Below are 27,928 nucleotides of genomic sequence, written 5' to 3'. Positions count from 1 at the left end.
AACTTAATATTTTTACATCTCAATGTCAGGTATTAATAACAGAGATAGTCAAAATAATTATGGCCAAAATTATTATGTCAAAAACTTATAATAAATGCTTGGTGTTAGTCTACACACAATTCAGTTTTTGGTGTAAAGTTTTTTGGCTTCAAGAAAGAACATTTGGTTTGCTTCACTAATGGGAAAATCTCTTAATGCTGGGATGTCATCTTCTTGGTATTTCTTTTGCTGTTGATTTTTAGCATAGTTGTCCATAACTGTATGAATGGAAATGAGTGGAGATGTACTCATCATGTTTATTCCAAATGATAGTACATAACCAATAACTGTAGTAGTGAAGTGGTAGGCAGGCAGTGCAACTGTCCAATATTTTTGAGGCCAATAGGTTTAGTCTACGGAGTTTAGTCAAGATTCAAGAACAAAAGCCCCTTCAAGACATAGTATGTAGCCAAATTGGGACTTACGAACAAAGCCATAAATTGTGGCAATGGCGATAGTGAATTTTCCACCGTTTTCCCTGTGGCTTTAGACAGTCTTGTCACACTACAGCCAAGATGCCTGAGGAATAGGGCCTTCCATCCCCCCTCCATGGGTGTATGGGAGTGTGGGTGTTGAGATGTTGTATTCTTAATAATTCTCAAGAATTGTATACTATCACTTATAAATGTACATTATTGCACAATATAATATAGAAATAATATAAAGTATAACATAACATTCTCTCTCTGTTCTACCCCTGTCAGCCTATTTTTAAAATAGCATTTTTAAAATAAAAATGTGTTATGCAACTTGCTTTTTTAAAAACTTAATATAGATTTATCTCATTCTTGAGGATAAAATTTTTGTGGATATCTTGTGGATATCTTGAGGATAAAATTTAAAAGAGTACATTGAAGATACTCAGTAAATATTTGTTAAATGAATGAATGAATTCTTTACATTATCTTAAGAGCTGCCTGCATAATATACCCAGATCAATGAAGAATAATTTGTTTATCCATTCCTCTTTTGATAAACATCCGCTTATTCCTGGCTTTCAATTTTAAAGTAACACTACAGAAGAGAAAAAGGGTGGAAGAATGCTTCAGGCAATATGAATAGCATGGATGATGAGATCTAGAAATGTGAGAGAGAAATTATTTTTCTGGGGAATTTCATGTTTTTAGTGAAAGTAGTGTGCATGTGTGTGTGCATTTGTGGTTGAGGGGGGCAGGTGTTAAAGCTGGACAGAAAAAGTGAAAGATAGGATGAGATGGGCAAGCAAGTGCAAAATCATAAAGGGGGGTATGTAGCCATTTAAGAAAAAGTCTGGGGGCACCTGAGTGGCTCAGTTGATTAAGTGTCCAACTCTTGATTTTGGCTCATGTCATGATCTCATGGTTGTGGGATCAAGCCCCACGTTGGGCTCTGAATTGAGTGTGGAGCCTGCTTGGGATTCTCTCTCTCGTCTCACTCTGCCCCTCCTCTGCTCACGGACACCCTTTCTCTCTCTCTATCTCAAAATAAATAAACATTAAAAAAATTAAATAGTCTGGACTTCATTAGTGGAGAACCATTGAAGAGTTTAACTGGGTGAGTGACAGGCTCAGGCCTGGATTTACAACTTCCATCCTCATCTGTGCAGATGTTGGAATAAAGTGATATTTTGTAGTCAGTGACAGTTGTCTTATTTTAGAGCTTTATTAAAAGTTCTAATTTGAAAAGCTATATCATAATCCTGTATCATGTAACTTGTGTTCACTGTTAGGATAGATTCTAAAATGGATTTTTAATATAGCCATTATATGACTATCAGCAAATATTTATTGAATGTTTACTATGTGCAGCACTGTTCTAAGTGCTTCACTTGTATTAATTTGTATTAACTTATTTGATCTATACAATACTGAATTTTATCAGAGAGATCAATAAGATCGAAGTTATAGCCTTAGGAAATAGTGGAACTGAAATTTAAAACTAGGCAGTCTGGCTCCAGAGTCCATGCTGTTAAACATTTCACCCTACAGCTTCCTAAATCAGATTATTCCTATAATATGTAAACAAAACCCAGTGGACTTACATATGAAACTGTAAGTCAAAAAATCCAGTTACATTTGTTCATATACAGAGTGACATAAGTTCAACTTCTATGTTCTGCTTTTATTCCATTTTTTTCTTCCGTTAACACAAAGAAGCAAAAATATATTTTGCGAATTAGTTTGCTGATGTTAATTATAGTGTCACATTATAAAAGAAAACAGTTTTTAAATTTGGTGAAGTTCCTCTAACTGAAAAAAAATCGCATCTGAAAAATTAATGCTGGATATCAATTAATCCAGCATTAATTGATATACCCATTAGATATATATGGGTATATATGTATTGTTGGGTATATATGTATTGTTGATCAAGAAGAAGAGGCTGTAAAGCAACCAGAGAGTTTATTTGGGGTCTTAGGGATTGCAACCTGGGAGACACAGAATCCACAGAAATCGAAAGTGTGCTCCAAGTTAGGAACGGGAATGCAGGCTTACAGTGGCAAAAGACATAAGGTTGTGTAACTTGTTTTGAAAGAATTATGATTGGCACTGGCAGAGTTTAAACTGACTACCTAATACACAATTGGTTATTTAGCTAATAGGCTTTACATCATTTCTATTTCAGTTCAAATTAGAAGGATGTGTTCAAGGAGGTGGTGGAGTTGCAACTGACAAATTGCAGTTGACAAAAGTAAAAAATTCATGGTGTTCTGACAGCTGAAGCAGGAGACACGCATAGGTCCTCGTTGTCCTTTTGACACTATTTTGAAGGACTCTCCTAGCAGTGGTTATTTCATTTTGAATCTTCTTTCACATGTATATGTATACGATATGTTTACATTTATAGTTCTTGGTCACATAAATTGCTTTTTCTCGTGCTACCAAGATACTAATGATCTTTACAGATACAGGCAAGATTGAATGATTTTCATAAAAAAACTAAAATTGCAGAGAGCGTCTATACTCACAGAATATTTCTAGATTATAGCCTATAACGTAGCCGATAGGACTGGAATCCTTAACAGATTATCTAGTCCAACACCCTCATTTTACAGGTGGGGAAATGGAGGCTCAAAAAGCTACTTGTACAAAGTGGCAAAAGTAAAACGAGAACCCAGATATCAGGATTTATGTTCCAGTTACTTAACACTATACAACTTGATAATCAAATATTTTTATATGCTCTGTTAACTCTTATTACACAGCTTGAAAATTATAAGATGAACATCATACTGTTTTTGAGTTTTTTTTTTTCTATTTCTGCCATTCTCTATGTACTAGCCAACAAGAAACTTGTGAAATATATACTGATGTGATTTATCTGACCTCAGCTTGAGTTTTATCTGTTCAATCTTTATCAGTTTCTGCATTTCTTTTATCCTACATTCCCAAAATGCCACTGATTTTTTAAAATCACTTTTCTGAAAAAGAGAGAGAGAGAGGCAAGCCAAGAAACAGACTCTTAACTATAGAGAACAAACTGTACCAGAGGGGAGGTGGGGTGGCGGATGGTGAAATAGGTGATGAGCATTAAGGAAGTGCACTTGTTGTGATGAGCCCGCTGATGTTATGAAAGTGCTGAATCACTATGTTGTAAACCTAAAATTAATATTACACTGTATGTTAACAAGTTGGAATTTAAATAAAAACTAAACAAAAAAAAAGACACGTGTGGATTTTCAACTGCACAGGAGGTCAGCACCTTTAACCTGTGTTGTTCACAGGACATCTGTAGTATATGATCATACTGAAGAAAAACATTTGCCAGTTAAAAACAGACTCAAGTTAGATTGCCCCCTTTCAAATCTTTTTGTTCTGCTTATTTTTTTCACAGTGTTATGCTCCTTTTTTTTCCCACTTGACATTATCACACAGGCATTTTTTTCAGTTTTAAAAGGCTTTTCCTAAAAATAGTTAAAAATCTGACTTGCCTCTGTGTAATCAGCACCTGAATACAGATAGCCCTGTTCACTTCATCGCTTCACTACAATTGGACTTTCCATTTGTTACTAAGTTTTTCACTGTCATCAGTATTGTTTCAGTGAATATCTTTTTTAAAATATTTATTTTTGAAAGACAGTGCACGAGCAGGAGAGGGACAGAGAGAGAGGGAGAGAGAATCAGAAGCAGGGTCAGTGCTGTCATTGGAGAGGCCGATGTGGGAATCAAATTCAACAACCTTGAGATCATGACCTGAGCTGAGATCAAGAATTGGACGCTTAACTGACTGAGCCACCCAGTGCCCCTCAGTGAATATCTTTCAACACATAGAATTTTATCCTTAAGAATGTAATCTCAAATAGAGAAAATCTTGTTAGAAATGAAAAAATAAATAAACTCACTTTTTGTTATGATGCCTTGTTTCCTGAGGAACTTAAGACCAATGTTCTTTATACAGTTCTTGCTCTTATTTAAAGGAAATTAGGATCTGGAGAACCCTTCAGGCACTCAGGTTTTTTAATACAAGAGCCAATGAAAACCAAAGATTCTTGTGGCCCATAATATTCCAGTTGTTAAATTTGATCAGTGGTGGGCACTGAAATCTTTCCAAGTCTATATGTAACTGTTTACCTATGAAACATCCTGATTTTCTATTTCTTAAAAAGTATCATTTAAACTCTGATTAATCTCTGTAACCCAGCACATATGAAAACTTCCATGCTGAGGCTTCAGAGTGAAAATGTTAGTATCTTTGGACAAGTTGTACTTTTGAAAATATTTCCCTATTGATTGCTTCTGTCATTGACTAGCATTCCATTGTTAGATTACATGATAAGCTTGAGGAAGTCTAAATAAGAATCAATATTGCTTTTTAAATGGATAGAGGAAAATGATTACCAAAATCAACTATCTTGCAAAAATGATTTTTTTAAGTTTATTTATTTATTTTGAGGGAGAGGAAGGGAGGGAGAGAGGGGGAGTGTGTGTGCAAGGGAGGGACAGAGAGAGAGGGAAAGAGTAAATCCCAAACAGGCTCTGTGTTGTCAGCATGAAGCCTGACTCAGGGCTTGATCTCAGGAGCAGTGAAATCATGACCTGAGCTGAGGTCAAGAGTTGAGCACTTAACCAGCTGAGCCACCCAGGTGCCCCACAATGATTTAAAGTGGATCATTTCACTTGAGTTTTTCAGAGGTGGCATGTTACAGTGAAAGGATCAGGACTTCTATGTTCTAGTCCTAACTCAAATTACCTTTATGAAATCAGGCATATCACTTTCCCTTCTGGCATTCAGCTTCCTGATTTGTAAAATTTGGGAGCTGAATGACTTCTTTGATTCTTTACAATATTGATTTTCTGAGTCTATGATCATTTAAATAAGTATACTTTAAAAAGACACTTCAAGTTATTTTTTTAAGATAATTTTTTGAAAAATCACCTTTACATGTAGATTAATGGTGGTAAAACCAGTGATGGAAAATATGGGGAACAAACAAACTGTGATGGGGAAAAATGTGAGGTATTTTTCTTTCTTTTATAATGTTCCCTTTCCCCCCCTAAAAGTCTCAGATAGGCAGTGAGCTTTGTAACAACTGTTTGCTTATGTTCAAATTGGGAAGTACATTTGGAGCTATATACACATACCAGACATGTGCACACACACACACACACACACACACACACATGCACTCTCTCCCTTCTTCCAGTTCTGTTCTTAGGTGTATGGGGTCAACCTGGGACTTCAGTCTGGGGAAAATAAGCACAATGTTACTCTAATGCTAATAAGAACTGTAAAACTTCAAGATAAGAAAATGTATTCTTGAATATCAGTCTAAAAGAATTGGCTGTTTTTGAAGTGGAAAGATAAATAGGTTTGAATTTAGGTTTTAAGATCTGGCTGTGTGATTTTAAGTAAATCTTGTGTCCTCTCTGTCTTTTCTTCCTTTGCAAATTGGTGATGACAATAATAATAGCTGCCTTACTAGGTGGTTTTAAGGCTCAATGTATATGAAAGCACTTTCTAGTACCTTTTTAGTTGTTTTGAATTTTGGTTAATTTTTTCATTTAAATTCAAGTTAGTTAACATACAGTGTAGTATTGGTTTCAGGAGTAGAACCCAGTTATTCATCACTTACATATAACACCCAGTGCTCATGCTCATCACCCATTCAGCTCATTCCCCCACCCACTTCTGCTTCAGCAACCCTCACTTTATTCTCTGTATTTGAGTCTCTTATGGTTATAGTTGTTTTGATTTTTATTATGTCTAGCCTATTTTCATGTACAGATTAGTGGAAACAATGTTATCATTCATGTATACTTACCTTATACAAATGAAATATTTAATAATGTTCTATATCCATTTTGATATAAGGCCATTTTTATGATAGACTTTTATCACTTTAGTAACTCAAATAGAAGGTTAAAATGAGTAGCCTATTACTGAATAATTACTGTATATTTTTATCTTGGTAGAGTTACTAACCTGGTAGAATTTCTACCATGTTTTTTATTTTACAATGATAATGAAATGAACCATAGTAATAATAATATTACCTCACCCTTGTTGATGATCTCAGTCTTGTATTTCTTGGGTTGCCAGAGTAAACTGTTATTGGCTCTTTCCAAATGGCCTTGACTGCTGTTGATTATTCAGTTCATTTGACCAAATGGAGGGAACAAAAGAGTATATATAGTCAACTCTTGATTACCTGTGTTCTCAGTTGCACAGATAATTCCAAACAGCAACTACTTCAGATGTTTATATTTAGCTCATGAATGGATTTAAGAGCTTACATTTAAATATAACCATGTATGATAATCTGGGAATTCACTTGTCTTTGGCTTGTTGCAATGATAATTAAAACTTGGAAGTGTTTTCCCTAACTCTAAAATATTTTTTATTGCCTAGAATACATTGGCCCCCAACTCTAACTTGTGGATCTTCTTGGGAGAGTCTTGTTTATTTGTTTCCTTCCTCTCCTTTTTTTTGCTCCTTTTTTTTTCTTTCTGTTCTGAGTGGGTGAATCCACTCTCTGCTTAAAGTTGGAAAACTAAATTTTTATACATTTGTAAATAGTTATTGTTTAACTGAATTTGGTTCCAAATTCACACCAAATTATTTAGTTCTATTGACATTGTAGTGATTTAACACTTGCCTTTGGATTTACGCAGTTTTGAAATATCTTAATTGATGTTCACTTTAGTATTTTAGATTTTTTTCCTTAAAAAAAAAAGATTTTCTGCTGCCTCTGATAGAACTTTTACAACTATGAACTAACACTCTTACAACGTAACTCCGGTATCCCTACAAAACTGTGCCTGAAAAATTCCAGAAATGGCAGAGTCCTTTTTCCCAAATCACATTTAGTAGATTTTCCTGTATTTTGGTGTTTGTTTGCTTTCCCAGTGCCTTTTAAATCTTCACTTGGTTTAGATCCTTCAGTTGTTAAAAAATTATTGATGGTCTTTATAATAATCTACACTTTATAAAATACATTTATTTATGGGATCCGGGTAGGAATTGTATTTAATTTAATTGTACTTAATTTCAATTCCACTATACTTGGTAATATCTGGTTAGAACTGCCTGTGTGTAAGCTTGAAAATTAGTTTAGGACTCAATTGTAGCTCAGTTCTGGAGGTATGAGGGGTTTCTTTTAATTCTCCTATTAATATAATTTGGGAATTACTTATTTTTCTATGTTGGGAAGAAGTTTGGTAAACAATGTTGTGTTGATTTCCTAGAAACTTAACTATAAACTCTCTGGAATAATTGTAGGCATGTAGATTTTTTGTAGGACTGAGGGAAATACTTTTCTCATAGAATTTACTCAAAGGCCTTTGACTCTATGGTTTTTGTTGACTATAAGTCTGGTATAAATTTCCAAAAGTTTGGTTGACTTTTCAACTTAAAATAAACCAGGAAAATTTTGGTTTACTGTTTATATTCTAGATAGGACTTTCCTTTTTTTCCTTTACAATAATTTTCATTACTTCTTCACTAGATATATAACCCAAGGCCTCAGAATCTTCAGAAGCAAATGCAGGTTTTTCATTGATGTATGTGTTGGTATATTTATCATATGAAACAAGAACTTGTGCTTAATATCAAAATTGAAATTTTAAATGACATATTGGTATAAGATTTAGACATTTAAATATTCTTATCATTTTCAGATGGACATTTTTGTGTTGTTTGGCTTATTACTAAGTAAAATTATAAGCTTGTCTCTTCTAAAATGAGAAAAATTAGCATGACCTTATATCTCCTTAATTGGGAATTACATTTCATGGAAAATTGATTGACTGTTTCTATGAATGCTATATTAAAAACTTCTCTTCAGAATACTTGGCAAATAAAGAGCATTTGTACCAGCTTTATGAAACTAAGGTTATATTGTTAGGTTTACTCTAGATGATGGGTCTATTATATCTATATTTGTTTATTTTGAATTTCTACATATGTTCAATAGTGAATTGAGCCTAATTATTCTATAGAATTTCATCACCCATATTTCAGGCTTACCAAAAACATAAAATTCATATAGAATTTTTACAAAATTTAGCAACTTTAGGGTTCTGTTTAGGTAACATTATTTAGAAACTGACATTAAGTGAGAATAAGTTATGACTATATTTGATTGCCTGGTTTACACCTGTGTTCTTGATGTACTATTTCACAGTGCCTCCATTCATTTAATAAATGTCTTAATTTGTATGACAAATTATCTGAATTAATTCACATAATTTCTTTCAACAAGTATTTGTTAAAGATCTACTATGTGTCTGGACCTGTTTTAGGTACTGGGGAAATAGCTAATAGTAGACAAATTAAAAGACAAATGACATCAAGTAAATGTCATTTGGTAATCAGGTAAATTGTCTTTGTCATGGAACACAACAAAAATGAAATATGTCATTCTTGTACAATAATTGAGTACTGCTGGAATCACAGCACATTAAAAAGACAGAAAGACAATGAAATATCACCTCACACCTGTCAGAATGACTAAAATAAACAGCACACAAAAAAAACAGGTGTTGGCAAGGATGTGGAGAAAGGGGAACCCTCTTGCACTCCTGGTGGGAATGCAGACTGGTGCAGCCACTCTGGAAAACACTATAGAGGTTCCTCAAAGAGTTAAAAATGGAGCTACCCTATGACCCAGCAATTCCACTACTAGGTATTTACCCAAAGAATAAAAAATACCAATTCAAGGGGATACATGCACCCAATGTTTATAGCAGTATTATCCACAAAAACCAAATTATGGAAACAGACTAAGTGACCATTGAGTGATGAATGTTCAAAGAAGATGTAGTATATATATGCAATGGAATATTACTCAGCCATAATAAAGAAGGAAATCTTGCTATTTGTAATGACATGGATAGACCTGGAGAATATTATGCTAAGTGAAATAAGTTAGTCAGAGTAAGATAAATACCATATGATTTCACTCATATGTGGAATTTAAGAAATAAAACAAATGAGTAAAGTGGGGGGACAAAGCACGTGAGAGGCAAACCATGAAATAGACTCTTAACTATAGAGAACAAACAGAAGGTTACCAAAGGGGTGGGGGGGGCGGTGAAATAGGTGATGGAAATTAAAGTGTGATGAGCACCGGGTGTTGTATGGAAGTGTTGAATCACTATATTGTATATCTGAAACTAATATTACACTATATGTTAGCTAACTGGAATTTGAATGAAAACTTTAAAAAGAAAAAAAAATTGGGGTACAAGTGCCCCTATGCATCAGTACTCCTGTATCCCTTGGATAAATTCCCAGCAGTGCTATTGCTGGGTCATAGGGTAGGTCTATTTTTAATTTTCTGAGGAACCTCCACACTGCTTTCCAGAGCGGCTGCACCAATTTGCATTCCCACCAACAGTGCAAGAGGGTTCCCGTTTCTCCACATCCTCTCCAGCATCTATAGTCTCCTGATTTGTTCATTTTGGCCTAAATGTCCATCAACTGATGAATGGATAAAGAAATTGTGGTTTATATACACAATGGAATACTACGTGGCAATGAGAAAAAATGAAATATGGCCTTTTGTAGCAACGTGGATGGAACTGGAGAGTGTGATGCTAAGTGAAATAAGCCATACAGAGAAAGACAGATACCATATGGTTTCACTCTTATGTGGATCCTGAGAAACTTAACAGGAACCCATGGGGGAGGGGAAGGAAAAAAAAAAAAAAAAAGAGGTTAGAGTGGGAGAGAGCCAAAGCATAAGAGACTGTTAAAAACTGAGAACAAACTGAGGGTTGATGGGGGGTGGGAGGGAGGGGAGGGTGGGTGGTGGGTATTGAGGAGGGCACCTTTTGGGATGAGCACTGGGTGTTGTATGGAAACCAATTTGTCAATAAATTTCATATATATATATAAAAAAATAAAAATGCTAAGAAAAAAAAATTAGGTCAGAAGCAAAAAAATAACAGAAAGGACCTATCAACATTTTTAGAGAGGTTAAGAGATATACTATAGATGTGTCAAATAGGATGGTAAGAATGCATTATTTTTAAAAAGTCAGTGAGTAGTTAAATTTTTTCAACTTTGTTTTAAACTGGTAGGTGTAGAAGAGACAAGCTGGAAATACTCATTTAACTTAATTATAATTGTTTTTTTTTTTAATTTTTTAAAGTGTTTATTTATTTTTGAGAGAGAGAGAGAGAGAGAGAGAGAGGCAGGGTGCGAGTGGTGGAGGGGGCAGAGATAGAGGGAGACACAGAATCCAAAGCAGGCTCCAGGCTCCGAGCTGTAAGCACAGAGCCCAACATGGGACTGGGAGTCATGAACTGTGAGACCATGACCTGAGCCGAAGTTGGACGCTTAACCGATTGAGCCACCCAGGCACCCCAGTTATAATTGTTTTTGACAAGGAGAGCAGAAATCTCAAATGAGGTTGCTTGTCACTTGTTAAAGCTTATTAGTACACCTGTTATTAAAGAAACTATAGAGAGTGAATCAGCTGAACAAAATCTTGGCTAGTGGAGGTATGCAAAACGTAGCATTAGCAAGCTGCATAGGAGGCATAGAATTTAAAATGTTGCGAGACACTGACGTGGATCATAGATAGTAAAATAGGCAGGGTCACCTTTCCAATTTTTGAATTCAATCGAAGAATGTATTTTGTATTAAAAAAGAATACTTTCTTAAAACGTTCCCCTAAAAAAGCTTTGGTGGCATAAGAACAGCTGAATGGGTTGGCCAATCAACTGTATGTAACTTTTTTTGTAGTTCTTTCTTTCAGCTATTAAAAATTAGAGGGGTACCTAGGTGGCTCAGTCAGTGGTTGTATTGGTTTCTGCTCAGGTCATGATCTCACAGTTTTTGGGACTGAGCCTGGCAGAGAACCCTGTATCGGGCTCCCCACTGACAGCACAAAGCCCAGTTGGGATTCTCGCTCTCCCTCTCTATCTGTCCCTCCCTTTCCCTCTCCTCTCCCTCTCCCTCTCTCTCAAAATAAGTAAATAAACTTTAATAAAAAAGAATTAGAAACTGTTTTCTGATTACAGTATCTTGCTATATAATTCAGTTTTATTGCAGAAAGGTGATGTTAGAAAGGGTTAATACAATAATATAAGTCCCTTTGAAATGTTTTTTGTATAATTACTTATCCACATAATTTATGTAGTCTTTTCAGTTGATTCTACCTTCTAAATTGTATTTGGTGTTCAGAGAAGTGTTTACATTTTTTTTCCATACAGTTAAAAATTTAATTTCTAGGTATAACATCTTCTGAGTAGAGAATTTTCCAATCTGTTTATGTAGACTCAGTCCTCTTAGTCATTAGATTTTATTAATTATTTACAACATTTTAAATAATATTAAATTATAATTTTCCTAAATATAAATTAGTTTGCTTTTTAATACCATTAAATCTACCAACAAAGTGTTTAACTTTTAAAAAAATGCAAAAAAGGACTTCATGAAGACTGTGTGAGGTCATTGTCTTCAACTAGTTGTCATTTTTTTCCCCCTAGAAACATTTGTTTTACTGGAAAAAGCCTGGGCTTGGGGATCAGATCTTCTGGCTTAGAATCATGGCTCTATTGATTACAAGCTATGTTATCTTGGACATATTTTAATCTTATTTAGCTCATTTTCCTAAGTTAGTTAAAACAGATAAAAATGCTAAGTACTAACACTTACACATAGGAAGTATTTGGACCATCATATGTGCTCAAAAAAATGTATATAGAATCTGTGTCTACATTTCTTTAGTTTTTCAAATTTCATTATTTATCTCCTTTAATTGGATTTGATTTTCTACTGCTTACATAGCAGTGGAGATGATTTTTAATTTCGGACAGTTAACAGTAGTAACTAAACTGGCAGCAACTCAGATATGGCTCAAATACTGCTGAAGTCTAGAGCAATTCCATCTGGTTTATCCATTGCTGTGGCTACCTATCTCCAACTATTCTGGGAGCTAACAATTTAGATAGAGTTGGTTATGAGTTCATTTCAGCTTTATTGAGCACAAAATAAGTGGTAGGCACCGGTAGTTAATTTGTGCTTTGTCATGGAGATGAATATTACACAGAGCCTGGCCTTCAATGGCAGTCAGGTAGAAGTACCCCTTGTGGCCTATCATTTGCTCTTCCTCCCCACCACTTTTCTCTATAGAATTATGAATGGCACTAAGATTCTTATCTAATTCACAGCAGGGGTTTTAAACCTGGGTGGGGAGCCAACAGAATCCATCAGAGAGGATGTACTTAAGATCTGTGCGTTTGCAGAGCCTGCCTCCTCTGCAATTCCTCTGGGACTACTGGAGTTATAACACCTTTTACAAGCAAAGTTCTTTTTAAATATCACTCTTAAATGCAACAGTTGCAATCATCTTCTTGTTGCATTTTCAGATTTTTATCTCTTCAAAAGGTGGCATCTGGCACTACTGAGGTTATTTTTCAGCACTACCGCATTGACTGTGGCATTCTATTCCCTATAAGGCTCAGATATTAATACATGTTTTTTTCTTCTTCTCTGGATCACATGGCCAACTTTTGCCTTCAAGTTAAAAAAATTAAAAATCCTTATTTATTCACGTGACAATGGTAAAACCATAAATTTTAAAGTTGCATTAGAAAATGATTTTTATAAACTTGTTTTAAAATTCCATTTGTAACCTGCAAGTATTATATGAAGTGATCCTAACTCTTTTAAAATCTTGAATCATGCTTTTCTATGCATTTGTAAGAGAACGTCCCAGTATGAAAATAGGACATCCTATTTGTGACTAAACTGACCTTTGTTTATAGGCTGAACAAACATACATTGACTTTTAATGTAATTGTGAAAAGAAAAAGGCCTTGAAAATGTTTAGAAATATTTTGTTCATGTTTACTTTAGCATGTTAAAAATCATCTGTGATGGGATATCCTTAACCACTTCTGGACTGAGGTTTTAATTGTCTTTCTTTCTTTCTTTCTTTCTTTCTTTCTTTCTTTCTTTCTTTCTTTCTCTTTCGTATTCCTTAATATTTATGCCCTGAATATTATGGACTTTACATGGGAAACATTAGATAACATTCAAAAAACTCTCTAAATGTAATGTGTTGGTTTAAAAAAATTTTTTTTTAAACATTTATTTATTATTGAAAGGCAGAGAAAGAGCGTGAACAGGGGAAGGGCAGAGAGAGGGAGACACAGAATCCAAAGCAGGCTCCGAGCTGTCAGCACAGAACCCGACACGGGGCTCAAACTCACAAACTGTGAGATCATGACCTGAGCCGAAGTCAGATGCTTAACTGGCTGAGCCACCCAGATGCCCTGTAATGTATTTTTATAATAAGATGATGATAGCACCTATTGAACCCAGAAATCAATGTTGAAGTCAAAATAGTGAACAAAAAGAACTTGCTACTTATCCAACTGTATTCAGCTATTAAAGCACAATCAAAGACACAGCAAATTCAAAATCAATATGAAATTTCCATTTCCCCTTTACGAACTCATAATTCAAGTTTGTAATGGTGGAATCTGTATTACTGGCCTGCTCTCTGATCAGATACTCAGTACAGTGATTTGGGAATCTGTGAACTATTTGTGATTCTGTAAAAACTCAAATAAGCAATCTCCTTTAGTTGTTGTACAGTTTTGTTTTAATTTAAAGTTTATAGCATACCTTCTGATTTCAAAGTCTTAGCACTAACAACAGCTAGGTCCACTGGGATGTCCTGATGCCTATGGACAAAACAGGAGGAAAAAAAGAATGGCATGGACTGGGCTATCTAGATTGCTGATCAAGTAATTAGGGGCACACCTAACTAGGTGGGGGATTTGAGAAGGAGTCTAAAAGGCCACTAAGACCCAGAGAACTAGCCAAATCAATCTGTTGGGGAAAACTAAAATTCCAATATTTGAGAGTTCAGGGACACTTACTAGGTCTGATTGCATTCATTCAAACATAGGAATACAGGTGGGGAGTCCTCAGCACCAGGAGTTTAGAATTTGGAGAAATAAGATTAGATGGAGAAAAAGAGAGTATGGGAGTGAGAGATTGGATTGGTAATGAAAAGCAACTACAAACAATGGTAGATATGTGTGTCTTGTGCTGAAAGGTCAATAGAGCTAAGTGCTAGTGTGTTGTGCTATCTTAAAGAACAAAAGGTGTCAGGGGCACCTGGGTGGCTCAGTCGGTTGAGCATCTGGTCCGTGGGTTCAGGTCCCATGTCGGGCTCTGTGCTTACAGCTCAGATCCTGGAGCCTGTTTCGGATTCTGTGTCTCCCTCTCTCTCTGCCCCTCTTCAGCTCGCTCTCTCTCAAAAATAAGTAAACTTTAAAAAAAACAAAAACAAAAAACAAAACAAAACAAAACAAAAAAAACAAAAGGTGTCATATATCCTTCCCTAGGTAAATTCTTTCATTTTAGTAAGGACCTCAGGAAACATTGTATTAAACACATACACACACACACACACAACCTAAAAAACAAACCTCCGATAGAATTTTAGCTACATTGTCGGGGTGAAGTTGTTTTTAGAAGGTGGATCATTTAGGAGTACTATTCTCCATTCATGATAGGGTTAAGAGGGCAAACTTTGTAGCCAAACTGCCTGATTTTGAATCTTAGACATATAACTTAATAGCTTAGGACTTGGGCAAATTGCTTGACCTTTTTATGCCTCGGTTTCCTTATCTTTAACATGCGGATAACACTATGACCCACTGCATAGGATTGTTGTGAGGAACAAACAAATAAATATATAGAAAGCTCTTCCTAAGCAATTACTTAAAAAGCAATTGCTATATAAGTTTAAGCAATCATTATTATTGTACAATCACGCATATTGGGTTAGGGAAAGGATTCCCTTGATTTACACTAGGCAAGTTGTAAATACCGGAAACGGGCAAGGATATGATGTGTTTGTACAAGCAACTGTTCTAAGCCTTAGTTGTATCAGAGAGGTTCCTCAGTCCTTACTAGGAAAACTTCCTACACTTCTCCAGGTAACTTCCTCTTGGCTAGCACCTGACCATCTCAGTCAGCAGCCACAGTGCACCCTAAGACAGCAGCACACTTGATGTGTGCAAATATTTGAGTGTATTTCTCAGTCTTTCATCAGTGTTGTAAATTTTGTATCTGGAATGTTTGGGAATGCCATGGTCTACAAAATCTTTGTATTTGGATTTGGAACCAGGAGGCCATATTCTTGTTGAGGAGAGAGGGTTTGGAGAATAAAACATAGCAGGGTATCTTGACTGCCAGGCAGGGTGCTAATTTCCTGAGTAACTCCAAGCATATCACTTAAATCAAGATCTATTTTTACATCTGTAAGTTGTCAAAGTTCAATTTACTCACCTCTTTGGTTTTCTAATTGCCTAGCCTAGCTTTTAAAATTATTTTGTAAATAAAGCCTTACTGAGAATTTGAGCATTTCTCAGTCTTACGTGGCATTAAAATTCTAGGTCCCTTAGAGCATTACTCCTGACTTTTAGAAATTCCCCACGATGTATTCTAACTCTGATGTAAGGGAAGATACCTCTTCCTTCACCTCCAGACTTCCTTGGATTAGGAATCAGAAGGCCTGAATTCATATCCAATCAAATGATCTCTGGTCAAGTTTCTTTACTTTTTGAAAGCTTGGGGTTTTGTCTGTGAGATGAAAGTAACAATGCGACATTTGGGATGAGGATTAAATAAGGTAACACATAAAATCTCTTAAGACAATACTTTGCTAAATAAGGCCTTTTTTTCTTAATCTTTCCTTTCCTGCCTCCTAATTCTGATGGAACTTCTTGAGAAAGAGCCAATTCTATATTCAGCACTATTGAAAAAATTCTTTTATTGTTTTTTTTCCCTAAAGGACCAAAGAATTCCATGTTTCTGAAAGGCCAGGTATTACAATTTTTATGTGCGAATTATGGAGATGTAGCCATTGACCAGTTATCATCCATAGAGAACAGTGATGTAAAGGCAGCCTGTCTTCTGCTGAAGGAGGGATGTTTCAGGATACCTTCATTTCCGGATCCCAAAAGGATGAGCTAATAAAGCACAACGGGCTGAAGGCCCAGCTGTGAGGTTAGGAGCCTAGATGGCAGGATTCCATGGATTGTTCTTGCTCTTTTGGGATCTGCAACATGAATAGACCTCAGTTGATCCAGGAATAGACTTCCTTTTGCAGCTAGAGAGAGAGGAAGCTGAAGGAGAGGTGAGTGTGCCTGGAATAGACAGGGGAATTTGATCTTAATTTAGGGAGTTCCTGGGTATTCTTATCTTGTTTGTACACAGTAGATTTTAATAACATTTTAAATGAGAGTTGTTCACATTTTAGGAGGGAAATTCTCATACATTTGGTGGGAAAAAAAAACAAAAGCAAAAACAAAAACCAAAGACAGTCTGTACCTCACTCAGTCCATGAGCCACATTTCCTGTGTAGTGGTCCCTAAGTGATTCCTAGGAGCACAATCACTGCATTTATTAAACTTTTATTTACTAAGAAATGGACAGTAGCATATGGGAGCAATGACAATAGCTGACTGATGAGAAAACAAAGAAATTCCAGTATTTTGCTGTTTTGAAAAAAGTCATTCAGAATTTAGTCATATTGGTTCAGCTGTTGTAACCAAAGACTGATAAGATAATAGAGGTCTTTGTGGTGGTTTTGTACTGAAATCCTTTATCTTTATGATGCACTGGGGCCCTTTAGAGTGGAAAGCTTTTCAAACTGCTGTTGGATTCAGAACTCAAATTAGCTGCTGGTACACTGGGACAGGGGTTCCTTTCTCAGGCAGTCACCACAAAGTAACTTTTATCAGGGGACCTTCTGATAGATTGTTAGTTTCTTTAGCTTACCCTATTTATTTTTTGTTGACTTTTTGCTGCCCTATTTTGTGACATTTAAAAGAAGGCTATATCAAAAAAGGCCAATGCTAAATGATGGACTGTGCTTGTGAAGTGGGGACATCACAGCTCATCTGATGTGTGAGGAGTCTGCAGCATGAGCACAGCAGTTTAACCAGGTTACCTGTGGGCAGAAAAGATCAAATGCAGCTTTCTTTTATGACCAGCATTGTATTTTGGCTTTCTTCTCAAACAATGTCCATTTGAAAAAAAAAATTAGAACTAACCAGGGAATTTACTCTTAAGAGCTTTTCTTTTCAACTTAATTTAAAATCTTTCTGGATTGTTGGCTGAGTTCTTTGGTTGACGCTGCTTTGAAATTACTGCTAAGTGCTTTAATCTTTCTAGGATTGATGTGGAGAAGTGTGTCTCCATCAGAACTCCACTCCAGTGTCACTGCCTTCCCTCCCCATCATTCTGAACACACATACTTGTAGTTCACCAGGTTTCTTGTAATTTCATTGTTAAGTCTTATTAAGCTTATTATAGTAATGTGTGATTCAATGACTGAGCACGTTTAGGTGGAAGTCTTGTTTTAAATTCCCTGAGACACATTTCTAGATAATGCCATTTGTTGATGTGCGTTTTATTTGGCTTGGTACACATTATGTTTTAACACCATTTCCCTTCATTTCATAAGAGTGAAGAGATAAAAACTATGCAGAGAAACTCACAAAATTTAATTTGGCCAACTCGGTGAGTGAGCTTCTCCCTTCCCTCTTTTAGTCTGTCTCTCTTCCCTCTGCTGTGCTGGTTTCTGGGTTTTCTCATTAGAAAAACTGAGTTATCACCACATATGTTATCACTTGCAGGGGACAGCTATAAAGAGAGTAACCTGTGTGAAATGTTTATATTGTAAAAGTCCTAGGTCTGAGAATATTGTAAGAAGGTGAGGCAAATTTCTATTTACTAAAGTGCTCTGCAAGGTGCCTGCCTTGTCCAGATGTTGAGTCCTCTGTAACTTCCCAATGCCCAGTCTTATTTCTAGCACCATGGACTGTAACTGTGGGTGAAATTAACTAGCAGAGTGTCGTGCACATTCTTTCTGTGAGCTGATGTTAAAAAAAAAAGGAAAAGAAAAACTGTAAATTTTAAACCTGATTTTTATTTTTAATTTTAAATTCTATACCACAAAGGGATTTATCCTAATTATCTTTTTATTTTACCTAAGTTCTCATCAATTTTGAGTTTTCTTTGTTGGTTTTTGGGCCTATGGACAGGTAGTTATAGTTGGTAAAGTTAAAAAAAAAAGTAGTCTATGTTAGTTCATTTTTTTTTCAAGTTCTTCAGATTATGACCAAAAAGGGCTAGAGGGCTGATTTTAAAACTGTTATAGTGAAAGATGGTATTTGAAAACTTTTGATGAGGGAAATTGCTGCCATATTTACATTTTGAAAAGTGTTTCCTTATTTACACACTATTGACTTCCTATTGAGACTCAAAATTTTAAGTACAACTGGTAAAGAATTCAATGGATCAAACTCAGTAAATCTGAAGTCACTGGAATAAAGGCCCCTAAGAAAAAAAATGTGTCAATTTTAAAGGTCTTTCCTAACTGAAGACCATTTTGTGATAGAGCCAAAGGTTAATAAAATCAGTAGTGAATGTAGCAATTTTACAGATAAGCTATTCACAACAAGTGTAGTTACTTGAATAAAAAGCTAATTCAGTTCTAAAATGCCACATGCAGTAGCAGTGAATAGCTGCTTTTAGGTGCTTTCTGGAGGAGGATAAAATACAGAATCACGGCACTCTTCTCTTCCAGCGTCCCTGGCTGCCTGTAAATTGCTGTGAATGGGGCTGTGGGCTGACAGGCTCTATTAAGACAAACTGCCTTTCTCATCGGAGAGATAAAATAAATCAGGTGTTTAGTCAAATTAAAATACTTCAGCTGGAGCAGGCCCTGGGGAGCACTGATCCACCTGACTAATCTGAGAGAAACTCAAGACAGATGTGGTTTGGGGATAAAGACGACCCCATGGAAAAAAAAAAAAAAAAACCTGCTGCACTGTCTTTGGAGTTGGAGAATAGATACAGTTTATAGCGGAGAGTGTCAGGCACACAGTGTGTGTGATATTGGATAAAAGCAGGCACATTGACTTGTAGAGAAGCTGTGTACAGAAGGTTTTTTGCTGGTTCCCTCTTTGCGGTTTATGAAACTACCTCTGTTTTTGTGTGGGAGAGACTATTTTCCAGCAGTGCTTTTTGGAGATTTTAAGATAGCCTGAAGGATGTGAAACAGATGATAGGCAGCTACTGATGACCTCTGCTGGCCTGGGCAGATTCTCTGGATCTGACTTTCCTTTTTTCCAAGTTGATTTTATCACAACTGAAAACATAATTCAAGACAAGACTTTTTACAGAGAGTTAAACCGCCTTATAAGAGTTTTCTATGTGGTCTTTTTGGCTTCAACATAGCCGGACAGTATTTAGGTTGCCTCACTATGCCCCATAAATTGTCTACTTTTTCAACAACCCTGACAGTTATGTAGATCTTCCTCTACTTATGATGGAGTTACATCCGGATGAACCCATTTTAAGTTGAAAATATGCATTTAATAGTTCAAAATGCATCTAATCCACCTACCATAGCCTAGCCTACCTTCAGTGTGCTCAGAACACCTACATTAGCTCACAGTTGGGCAAAATCATCTAACATCAAGTCTGTTTTATAAGAAAGTGTTGAGTATCTATACAATTGATTGAATATCAGACGGAAAGTGAAAACCAGAATGTATGGGTGCAGTATGGTTGAACTGAATCAGTGGTTTGCTCTCCTGATTGTGTGGCTCAGTGGGAGCTGCGGGTCTCCGCCACTGCCCAGCACCTACAGAGAGGATCATTCCCTGTGTTACTGGATGCATATTACTGTTGCACAGTCATGAAGTAAGAAAACTTGAACCATTGTAAGTCTGTAGTTTTTTTTTCCATAGCAAAATTATACATTCAACTAACTAGTATTTTTTTAAGCTTATGTATTTCTTTTGAGAGAGAGAGCAGGAGTTGGGGAGGGGCAGAGAGAGAGAGAGAGGGAGAGAGAATCCAAAGCAGGCTCCACACTGTTGCACGGAGCCTCATGTGGGGCTTGAACACACCAACCATGAGATCATGACCTGAGCTGAAGTCAGACGCTTAACAAACTGAGCCACGCAGGCGCCCCTAAACTAGTATTTTTTGAGATGCAATAACTTGTGTTCACAGGTTGGTTTATTAATGTGATTCAGATTCGATGTTATTTTTAGTATAGCAGTGTAAACATTTGCTGTTAATTAAAACAGAAAAATCTAGCACTACAGGTTTTAACTACCTAGGTGTAAATCACTATATGTGAACAAATACAATGGGTATAGAACAGAAAAATGGTCATGCATGAACATTTAGAGAGTGTCAGCTATTGTACGGTGTAAATTGATTTCTCCTTAATTATATATATGTATATATGTAGATTTATATATACATATATGTATGTGTATATATAAATTCCCCGTTGAGGGAGAATTTTAGATTTGTTTTGCTACTATATTTCATTCCAACTGCATTCATTACGGCACCCACATCTATTCAAAATATATATGTGCTCCTCAAATTTAAGGAAAAGATAGCAATAGTCTTATATGAATGCCTAAATTTTCTAAAAATATTGCTCTCTGGCATGCTTTTTAAAAAATTATTTAGATGTCACTGAATTTTTACAATTAAACAACTTGAATATCATACTGATTTGTAAAAAGATCAGTTAAATTGTGTTATTCTGTAAATGCAGATATACATGTCTAGTAGCATTGGAAGCACGAATGCATTTATAGACCTTTGGCTTCACCTTGAACAGAAGAAGCTAAGTAAGAAGTCATGTATATGTTATCCTCAGCTTCTCTGTTTCCTATGTAGAGGAGGAAGGGGACTGTATTGAAGACTGTTAAAACAACATTGTTTAACCTAGGAGAAGAGAAAACCTTCTAGTTTTTCCTTGGGAGCGTAAATACCAGATCCAACTCTTGTGTTGGCCCTTACCCCAAATTTCCTATGAATGCTTCTCTTCTTTAACTAAGAATTGTGATGCAGTAACTTTCCCAGTTTCCAGTAAGTCTTCTCTTAACTCACCTCATAATAGAAAGGTATAGTAAGACAATTACAGGTAGATATCAGAATATTTCCAAAAACATATGCAATAAAATGTCCATATATCCCAAATATCTATTCTTACAATTTTCCAAACTATTTTCCACACCATAGGTAGAATGACCACATCATTCATCCCTTATTTAAAATACTGTAGTTATTTTTGAAACATTCTTAGAATAAGTATGAAGTTTATCAAGCATGGTCTATTAGTTCACTGAATAGTGTGAACTTTTACTACCTCTGTACCTCATCTGGTACTCTACTCCCCCCCCCTTTTTTTTCCTTGCTCAAGTTTTACTACCTTCTTTCAACTTGTGGAACACACTGGAACTCCCCTCCACTGCCCCCCCACCCCGGGGCTTTTGCCTGTGTTGTTTCTCCTGAAAAGCTCCTTGATCACCCTCCAACTCTTTGACTACTTAACTCTATTCATCTTCCTGATAATTTGTTACTTTTTCAGACTATCTTTCTTACACTTGGGCCTCCCAAACTTGGTTAAACTTCCCCCAAATATCTGTCATTTTGTAATTCTTATTTAGTTTTAGTTTACATTTATATGTGTAATTGCTTGATTAAGATTCCCTACTCTCATGCACTTTGGACTCCAAAGTGCACAAGAGTAGAGAAGTCTATCTGCTTTTTCTTGCCATAGTATCAGTATTCTGATATCTAGTTGCCATTCAGGAAGTATTTTGTTTTAATTAGAAATGACTAAAATAAGTAAATAAATACATTTCATACTTTTTTTGTCTTCTCATTCATATATATATATATATATATATATATATATATATATCATGAGTTAATTGAGCTTGTTGTACTTTTGAAGAAATTTTATGATTCCTACTGGGAACCTGCTTTTGTATTCATGAAGTTCTTTTTTTTACCAAGCTGAAATTCCTATTGCTGAAATAAAAACTCATTAAAAAAAAATCAATTCCAGTAGCTAGAAAGAACAGCTGGATACAGTATTTGTTCCTTTATCAGTTGAATACATTGTTTAACATCATCTCATGATTATTTTTCTTTTAATTTTGGTTTTAGGCCATCTTTCAACTCAGTGAATCTTTAAGCATATGGGATACTGACAGTTCGTTTGTTTCTTTATTTTTTAAGGACTTGAATTGATATTACAAACCCCAAGATAGTCCTAAGTGGCATAACTTCTCTGCTGACATCAGTCTTACCTTCTGGGAATCATACACTAGCAAGTACTAGCCAGCATCCTCTGAAGGCTCCGTTTGTCCCTGCAGCCACTAAGAAAATAGGACCACTGCTAACTGAAATATTTTTAGTTTCTCAGATTGTCCTCATGCTTTCTTAGCAGGACTGAGGGGAGTTTCATAAGGAGATTGGAAGTCTACTCTTCCACACACACAAAAATCGGCAATCTTTGTCCCCTTTGACAGCTGGTGGCATCTTTCTGAAAAGCTTTCAAATCATAGATCATTTCTTCATAATGAAACCTATGTGGCTCAAATACAGTGGGTTGAAATTCTTATCTTATGCTGTGGTAAATGCTCTAATTTAGATTCACAAAAGGATTCTGTACCCTTTACTTAGGAGAGCTGTGCAATTTGCCCATAAAAAGACTGTTCAGCACCATTAGTGCATACCATAAGTGTTCAGCGACATCATATTCATTAAACAGCACATCCTTATGCATAACCTTTTCAACCTCGAACGTGTTTTTTCCCTTTGAAGAATGACAAATGACAAAAGGGTGAGAGAGGCCTCCAAGCAACATTGTTGCCTTTAAGGATGAACTTGAGAACTTTAGCTTGATCCCTTCACAGGGGGAAAAACATAAGATTCAATCCTATCCTTACCTGAGGCAAGGCAGGTTTTTTTTTTCCCCTCCCTCTCTGTAGAACTCGTTCCAAGGCCAAGAGAACAACTCCTGACATCCAAGCTTCAGAGACAGGTCTTTGCACAATAGAAAGGTTTTATGAGATCAGTGATTGGAAAATTCCTTCTATAACACTTATTAAGCACTTACTATGTCTTAGATCCTGTGTTGGTCACTGAGATAGAGATAACTAGCTAATATTATAGAATATTAATACAACCCATGGTTTCTAATCTTTGGTACTAAATATCATAGGTTTCCTATCTTGATCAGATAGATTTGGTGGGGATAAGTAGGGGTGGGGGGGTGAGAGAGAGGGAATATGGTAAAAGGGCGAGAATGGGGATAGTTCTGCTTTTAGTTTTGTTTTGTTTTGTTTTGTTTTAAAGAGCCAGAGGGAAGAGCGAGAATTTTATTAACAATGATACTTTTAATTGGCAGGTCGGTGACTAACTCTGGTGTTCATTCCACTGATACTCTGTAGTGTTCCTATACTCACAGTAACCTCCAGTTACTGTCCCAGATGGTTAAGTGTCTTAGGGTAGTCCCTTTCTAAATCCGCCCTCCACTTTTCCCCAATTCATTCAGACTTTTCTCAAACTTGTGAGATATCTTCTCACTTCCATTTTAGGTACACCTGAGAGCCTGGCAGAGAAAGAACGGCAACTCTCTACAATGATTACCCAGCTGATCAGTTTACGGGAGCAGCTCTTGGCAGCGCATGATGAACAGAAAAAACTGGCAGCCTCACAAATTGAGAAACAACGGCAGCAAATGGACCTTGCTCGCCAACAGCAAGAACAGGTGAGCCCTGCAAAAGGAGCTGATGAACTGGAGAGGTGGAATGCGCCAAGCTCAGCGAGTAATCACATTGATTGGTTTATTTGTCATAAGCATTCCTAGAAATAAAAAAAAAAATTAAAAAAAGAAGGAGAAGAAGAAAAGAAGAAGGAAAGAGAAAGATGGAAAAACAAAGGAAGAAGCCTTCTGGAAATCCAGGGTCTTTAAGAATACTGAGGGGATATGTGGAGAACAAAGAAAGGCATCATAGCAACGGGGCATAACTGAAAGTGATAACGTTATTCCAGAACATTTGGATTTGATTAATTACTTAGGGACTCATTCACACAGGCATCGCATGTAATCCTAGTGTAGTTTACCCATGAGTAAGTTGCTTCTCTCTGGGCCTACTCTTCTCATCCGGAAAGAAGGGTCCTGGTCTAGAGAAACTTTGAAGATCTTTAAGCTTATGGTCCCATGATTTTCTCTGACTTTAAAGCTAAGGTGACCATAGGCCTCAGTTTTCCCAGAATAACCATGGCTAATGCCTGTTTCCCAGAGTAATTATTAATAACCCCTATTCCACTTGCAAAAGTTGGCCGGGTTTGAATGATAAATTATATGGTCACTCTATTTATAGCATAGGTAAATCATTGAAAACAAATTAGCACATGGCTCCTCTAAGAATTTGATTTCATTGATTTAGAAGTGAGAAAGAAGAAAAAATAGCAAAGTTTAAGTGTATATCTTTTAAAAAATAAATCACTTTCCCAAACCTTTTTCCTGTCTCATAAGAGTACATTAATCTAATAACAATGATCCTATAGAGTAGTCCCTGATGCTTTAGATCAGATGGACCCAAATTAATGTGCAGTTTTTAGAAATCTGACATTATTACTGGAATTATCTTTTCAGTTAAATGTATTTTATAGGGGTATATAGAGCAATATATGCTCTGTTGATTTTAATGAGTTGTGACGTCTGGTATTTTATATGCTTGAATATTTGCCCACATGTAGGAATATGGACTCAGCCCCTAATGGAAAATAACATAAAGGAACACTGTAAAAAATCAGAAGTTAGAATGTCATTTAGCCATCCAGAGATGACACAGTAATTAACTATTGACACTTGTGAATAAGCTAGCACAAATTAATCTTGACACATTTGCAGACGAGTGATATCTTACAGTGAACACTTTGTAATTATATTTCAAAATGAAAATTAAATGACACTTAAAACTAGGTTGTCATGCTCAATGAAGCGAGCATGTAGCTCAACCGATTGGCAAATAAAATTCAGAATTTGAGCCACATGGTGCTTATGTACCATACTTCACTGTGTCAAACCCATACGTCTAGAGTGGGTGATAGTAATTGCACTGTGGTGTTTTGGATGCATTTCTATGCAGCACTTTATCATTTAGGAGGGACCATCAATATTAGATGCCTAGTAGTGTTTCACTGGCTTGCTAAGAGGAAATAAATATTCAGAGGGTCCCACATCTATACCTAGAGTTGCCGAGTGAGTTGCCCATTTCTGATTTGAATAGTGACAAGCAGACTGAGCCTTTCCAATCTGATTACACAGTGTTTCTGTTTTGCTTATAAAGCTTTGGAGGGGAGTAGTCCCACTTCTCAAACTCTAGCCTATGATAGGGGCAGCTTTATCATGAGTTCCAGTATGAGCCAGTCATCACCAGAAACCACAAAACAACATTTTGGAGTAGACTGCTATTTTTTGTTATCTCAGGCTCAATGAAATGTGATTTGGGTGTTTCCCTCTATTCTAGGCTAAAGCATCAAAAAGACTCAAGAAATATATAGTTGAAGGCTGATCCACCTTCATTGCTACTTCTAAGATTGCCCATTCTAGAATATTGGCTTTTGGAAATAGAAGAAATAGGAACAAAAAAGCTGTAACTCTTACCTATAGGGCACTACAAAACCAAGGCCTTCTAAGTAATCTGGGGCCACTTCTCGGTCTAGCTTCTTACGCTGGCAGTGTGTTCTCATAAGGGGTATCCCCCGGACTTCAGCTTTTGAGGCAATAAACAGCCTGATGCCTTCCTCATGTTTTATAGTAAGCACCATTATGCTAAAGGAGTTGTTTGCTCTTCTGAGGGGCAGATTCGGATCCTCCACAGAGCCTGCTTTAGGTGGTTAATATTTCTTTATATAGGCCAGATTACATGTTAACATGTTGAATTTGATTTTGGATGAAGGTAAAACTCATATGTGGATCGTGACCTTTAAAATGAACACATTGCCCTCAAAAGGATAAATGGATGAATATTGAATTTTGTTTCTAAAAAATGCTTTGTATGTGTGACATCAACAAGAAAAAAGGAAAGATTTGAGTTTTTGCTGTTTTCTTTTGCATTCCCTTGACAATATTTGTAAGTTTTATCAGCTCTGAAAATCTTCCCTTCAGAAAAGATTTCACCAAATAGACCATGTTTGTAAGTAATAGAAAGTTATTTCCTGTCTTTTCTTACAGATTTTACTTTTTACATCCAAATTAAGCTCTTGAGAAAATGTAGCCAGAGTTTTCCTGTCTTTTTTGTCCAAAGATCAGATTTCAAAATTCCCATTCTTTCCCGACGACCATTGCAGATATGGATGAACTGCTCACAAATGTCGTACAAGGGGTCCTGTTCATCTACAGAGAGAGATTTAGGGGGTAAGCAGAGAGGCGGCACCTGTTTGAAATTTTTCATTTTCTCCAACTTACTAAGTCTGCCTCTCTCATTTTATAGGAACTGTTTCACATAGAAGTACAGTAAAGCATTCTTGCAATTCCAAGAGAGATACCTGGGGTAATGGCAAAGGTGCAAGCATTTCATTTGAACTTAATGAAACTTTATTTCTGATAGATTGCAAGACAACAGCAGCAACTTCTGCAGCAGCAGCACAAAATTAATCTCCTGCAGCAACAGATCCAGGTCAGTGTATTTTATTACTCTCGGCTGATTATACTTAGATACTTTCCTCCTTGAAAACGGAATTGAAAATGCTGCAAATGTGCCCCTTTCCTGTTTACAGGGCTGTTGCTCAAGGAGGTTGTATAAAATTGTATGAGTGGATGTAGGAAACATCGACCGCGTGGTGGTCTAAGCATTCTTTTCTGATGTGACACGTAAACAGAATAAACCTTATCTCTTTTTCCTTCTGCCATTTGCCTAGCACAACCCAGTGGAAACCTAAATGGTTTCAAAGGTAGCACACACATGCTATTTTTATTGCCACAAACCAGTTTCTGCTTTGTATTTTACCGTCTTAATAGTATCACAGGGAGAAGCTTATACTTATTTGCTTGTTAGGACTGTCTGAGTAGGTCAGTTATGAGAAGAGTCTTATGACCTGGGCAAAGATTGATAATGATTAATTTGTTCTTTAAGAAATAGTAACTGCATTTCTGCTAGGTGCTGTAGGGAGTGTGAACATTAATGAATAATTATGTGTCTTCAAGGAACTTACAATCTAGAAAGGAAGAAAAACGTGTTCCCAAATAATTGTAACACAATTTAAAAATTCCCCTTTTTTGTTGTGGCACTGTAACACAAATGCATAGATAATGATTACAATGGTCTGGGAAGGGATTCTGATTTCTGGCATTCCTTTAGAAACTTGATGGTTAATTTAACTAATGGCTCTCTGAGATCGGTAAGGGAACTGACCTTCACTTTTGAATAGGAACATAGGTATGTGACTTCTAGAAAGCCATAAAATAAGGAACTGTTTGGTGATTAATCCTCAGGAATACTCATCCCAAATTTATGTGTGCCCACCACAGCCTCTGTGGTTCTTTGGTTGCTGGTATATTTTCTTTGTTCTTCATATCTCTTCTTTTTCTTTC

General features: G+C 36.2%; 1 protein-coding gene and 1 pseudogene across 9 annotated transcripts in view; one reads left to right on the top strand and one right to left on the bottom strand.

Annotated features, from left to right (window-relative positions):
* Positions 1-27,928, top strand: part of SOX6 (SRY-box transcription factor 6) — a 620,069-nt gene that overhangs the window by 391,147 nt on the left and 200,994 nt on the right. For all 9 annotated transcript variants that reach the window (XM_030330807.1, XM_030330815.1, XM_030330812.1 and 6 more), the window contains 2 exons: positions 23,922-24,094; positions 26,946-27,014. In XM_030330807.1, the coding sequence (XP_030186667.1) occupies positions 23,922-24,094; positions 26,946-27,014 (242 nt within the window). The remainder of the gene's footprint in view (positions 1-23,921; positions 24,095-26,945; positions 27,015-27,928) is intronic.
* On the bottom strand, positions 121-23,188 carry LOC115525282 (annotated as a pseudogene).

This window comes from Lynx canadensis, chromosome D1 (genome assembly GCF_007474595.2).
Source record: "Lynx canadensis isolate LIC74 chromosome D1, mLynCan4.pri.v2, whole genome shotgun sequence".
Taxonomy (NCBI): domain Eukaryota; kingdom Metazoa; phylum Chordata; class Mammalia; order Carnivora; family Felidae; genus Lynx; species Lynx canadensis.
Note: the sequence above shows the minus strand (reverse complement) of the source record. Positions and strands in the feature narration are given on the sequence as shown.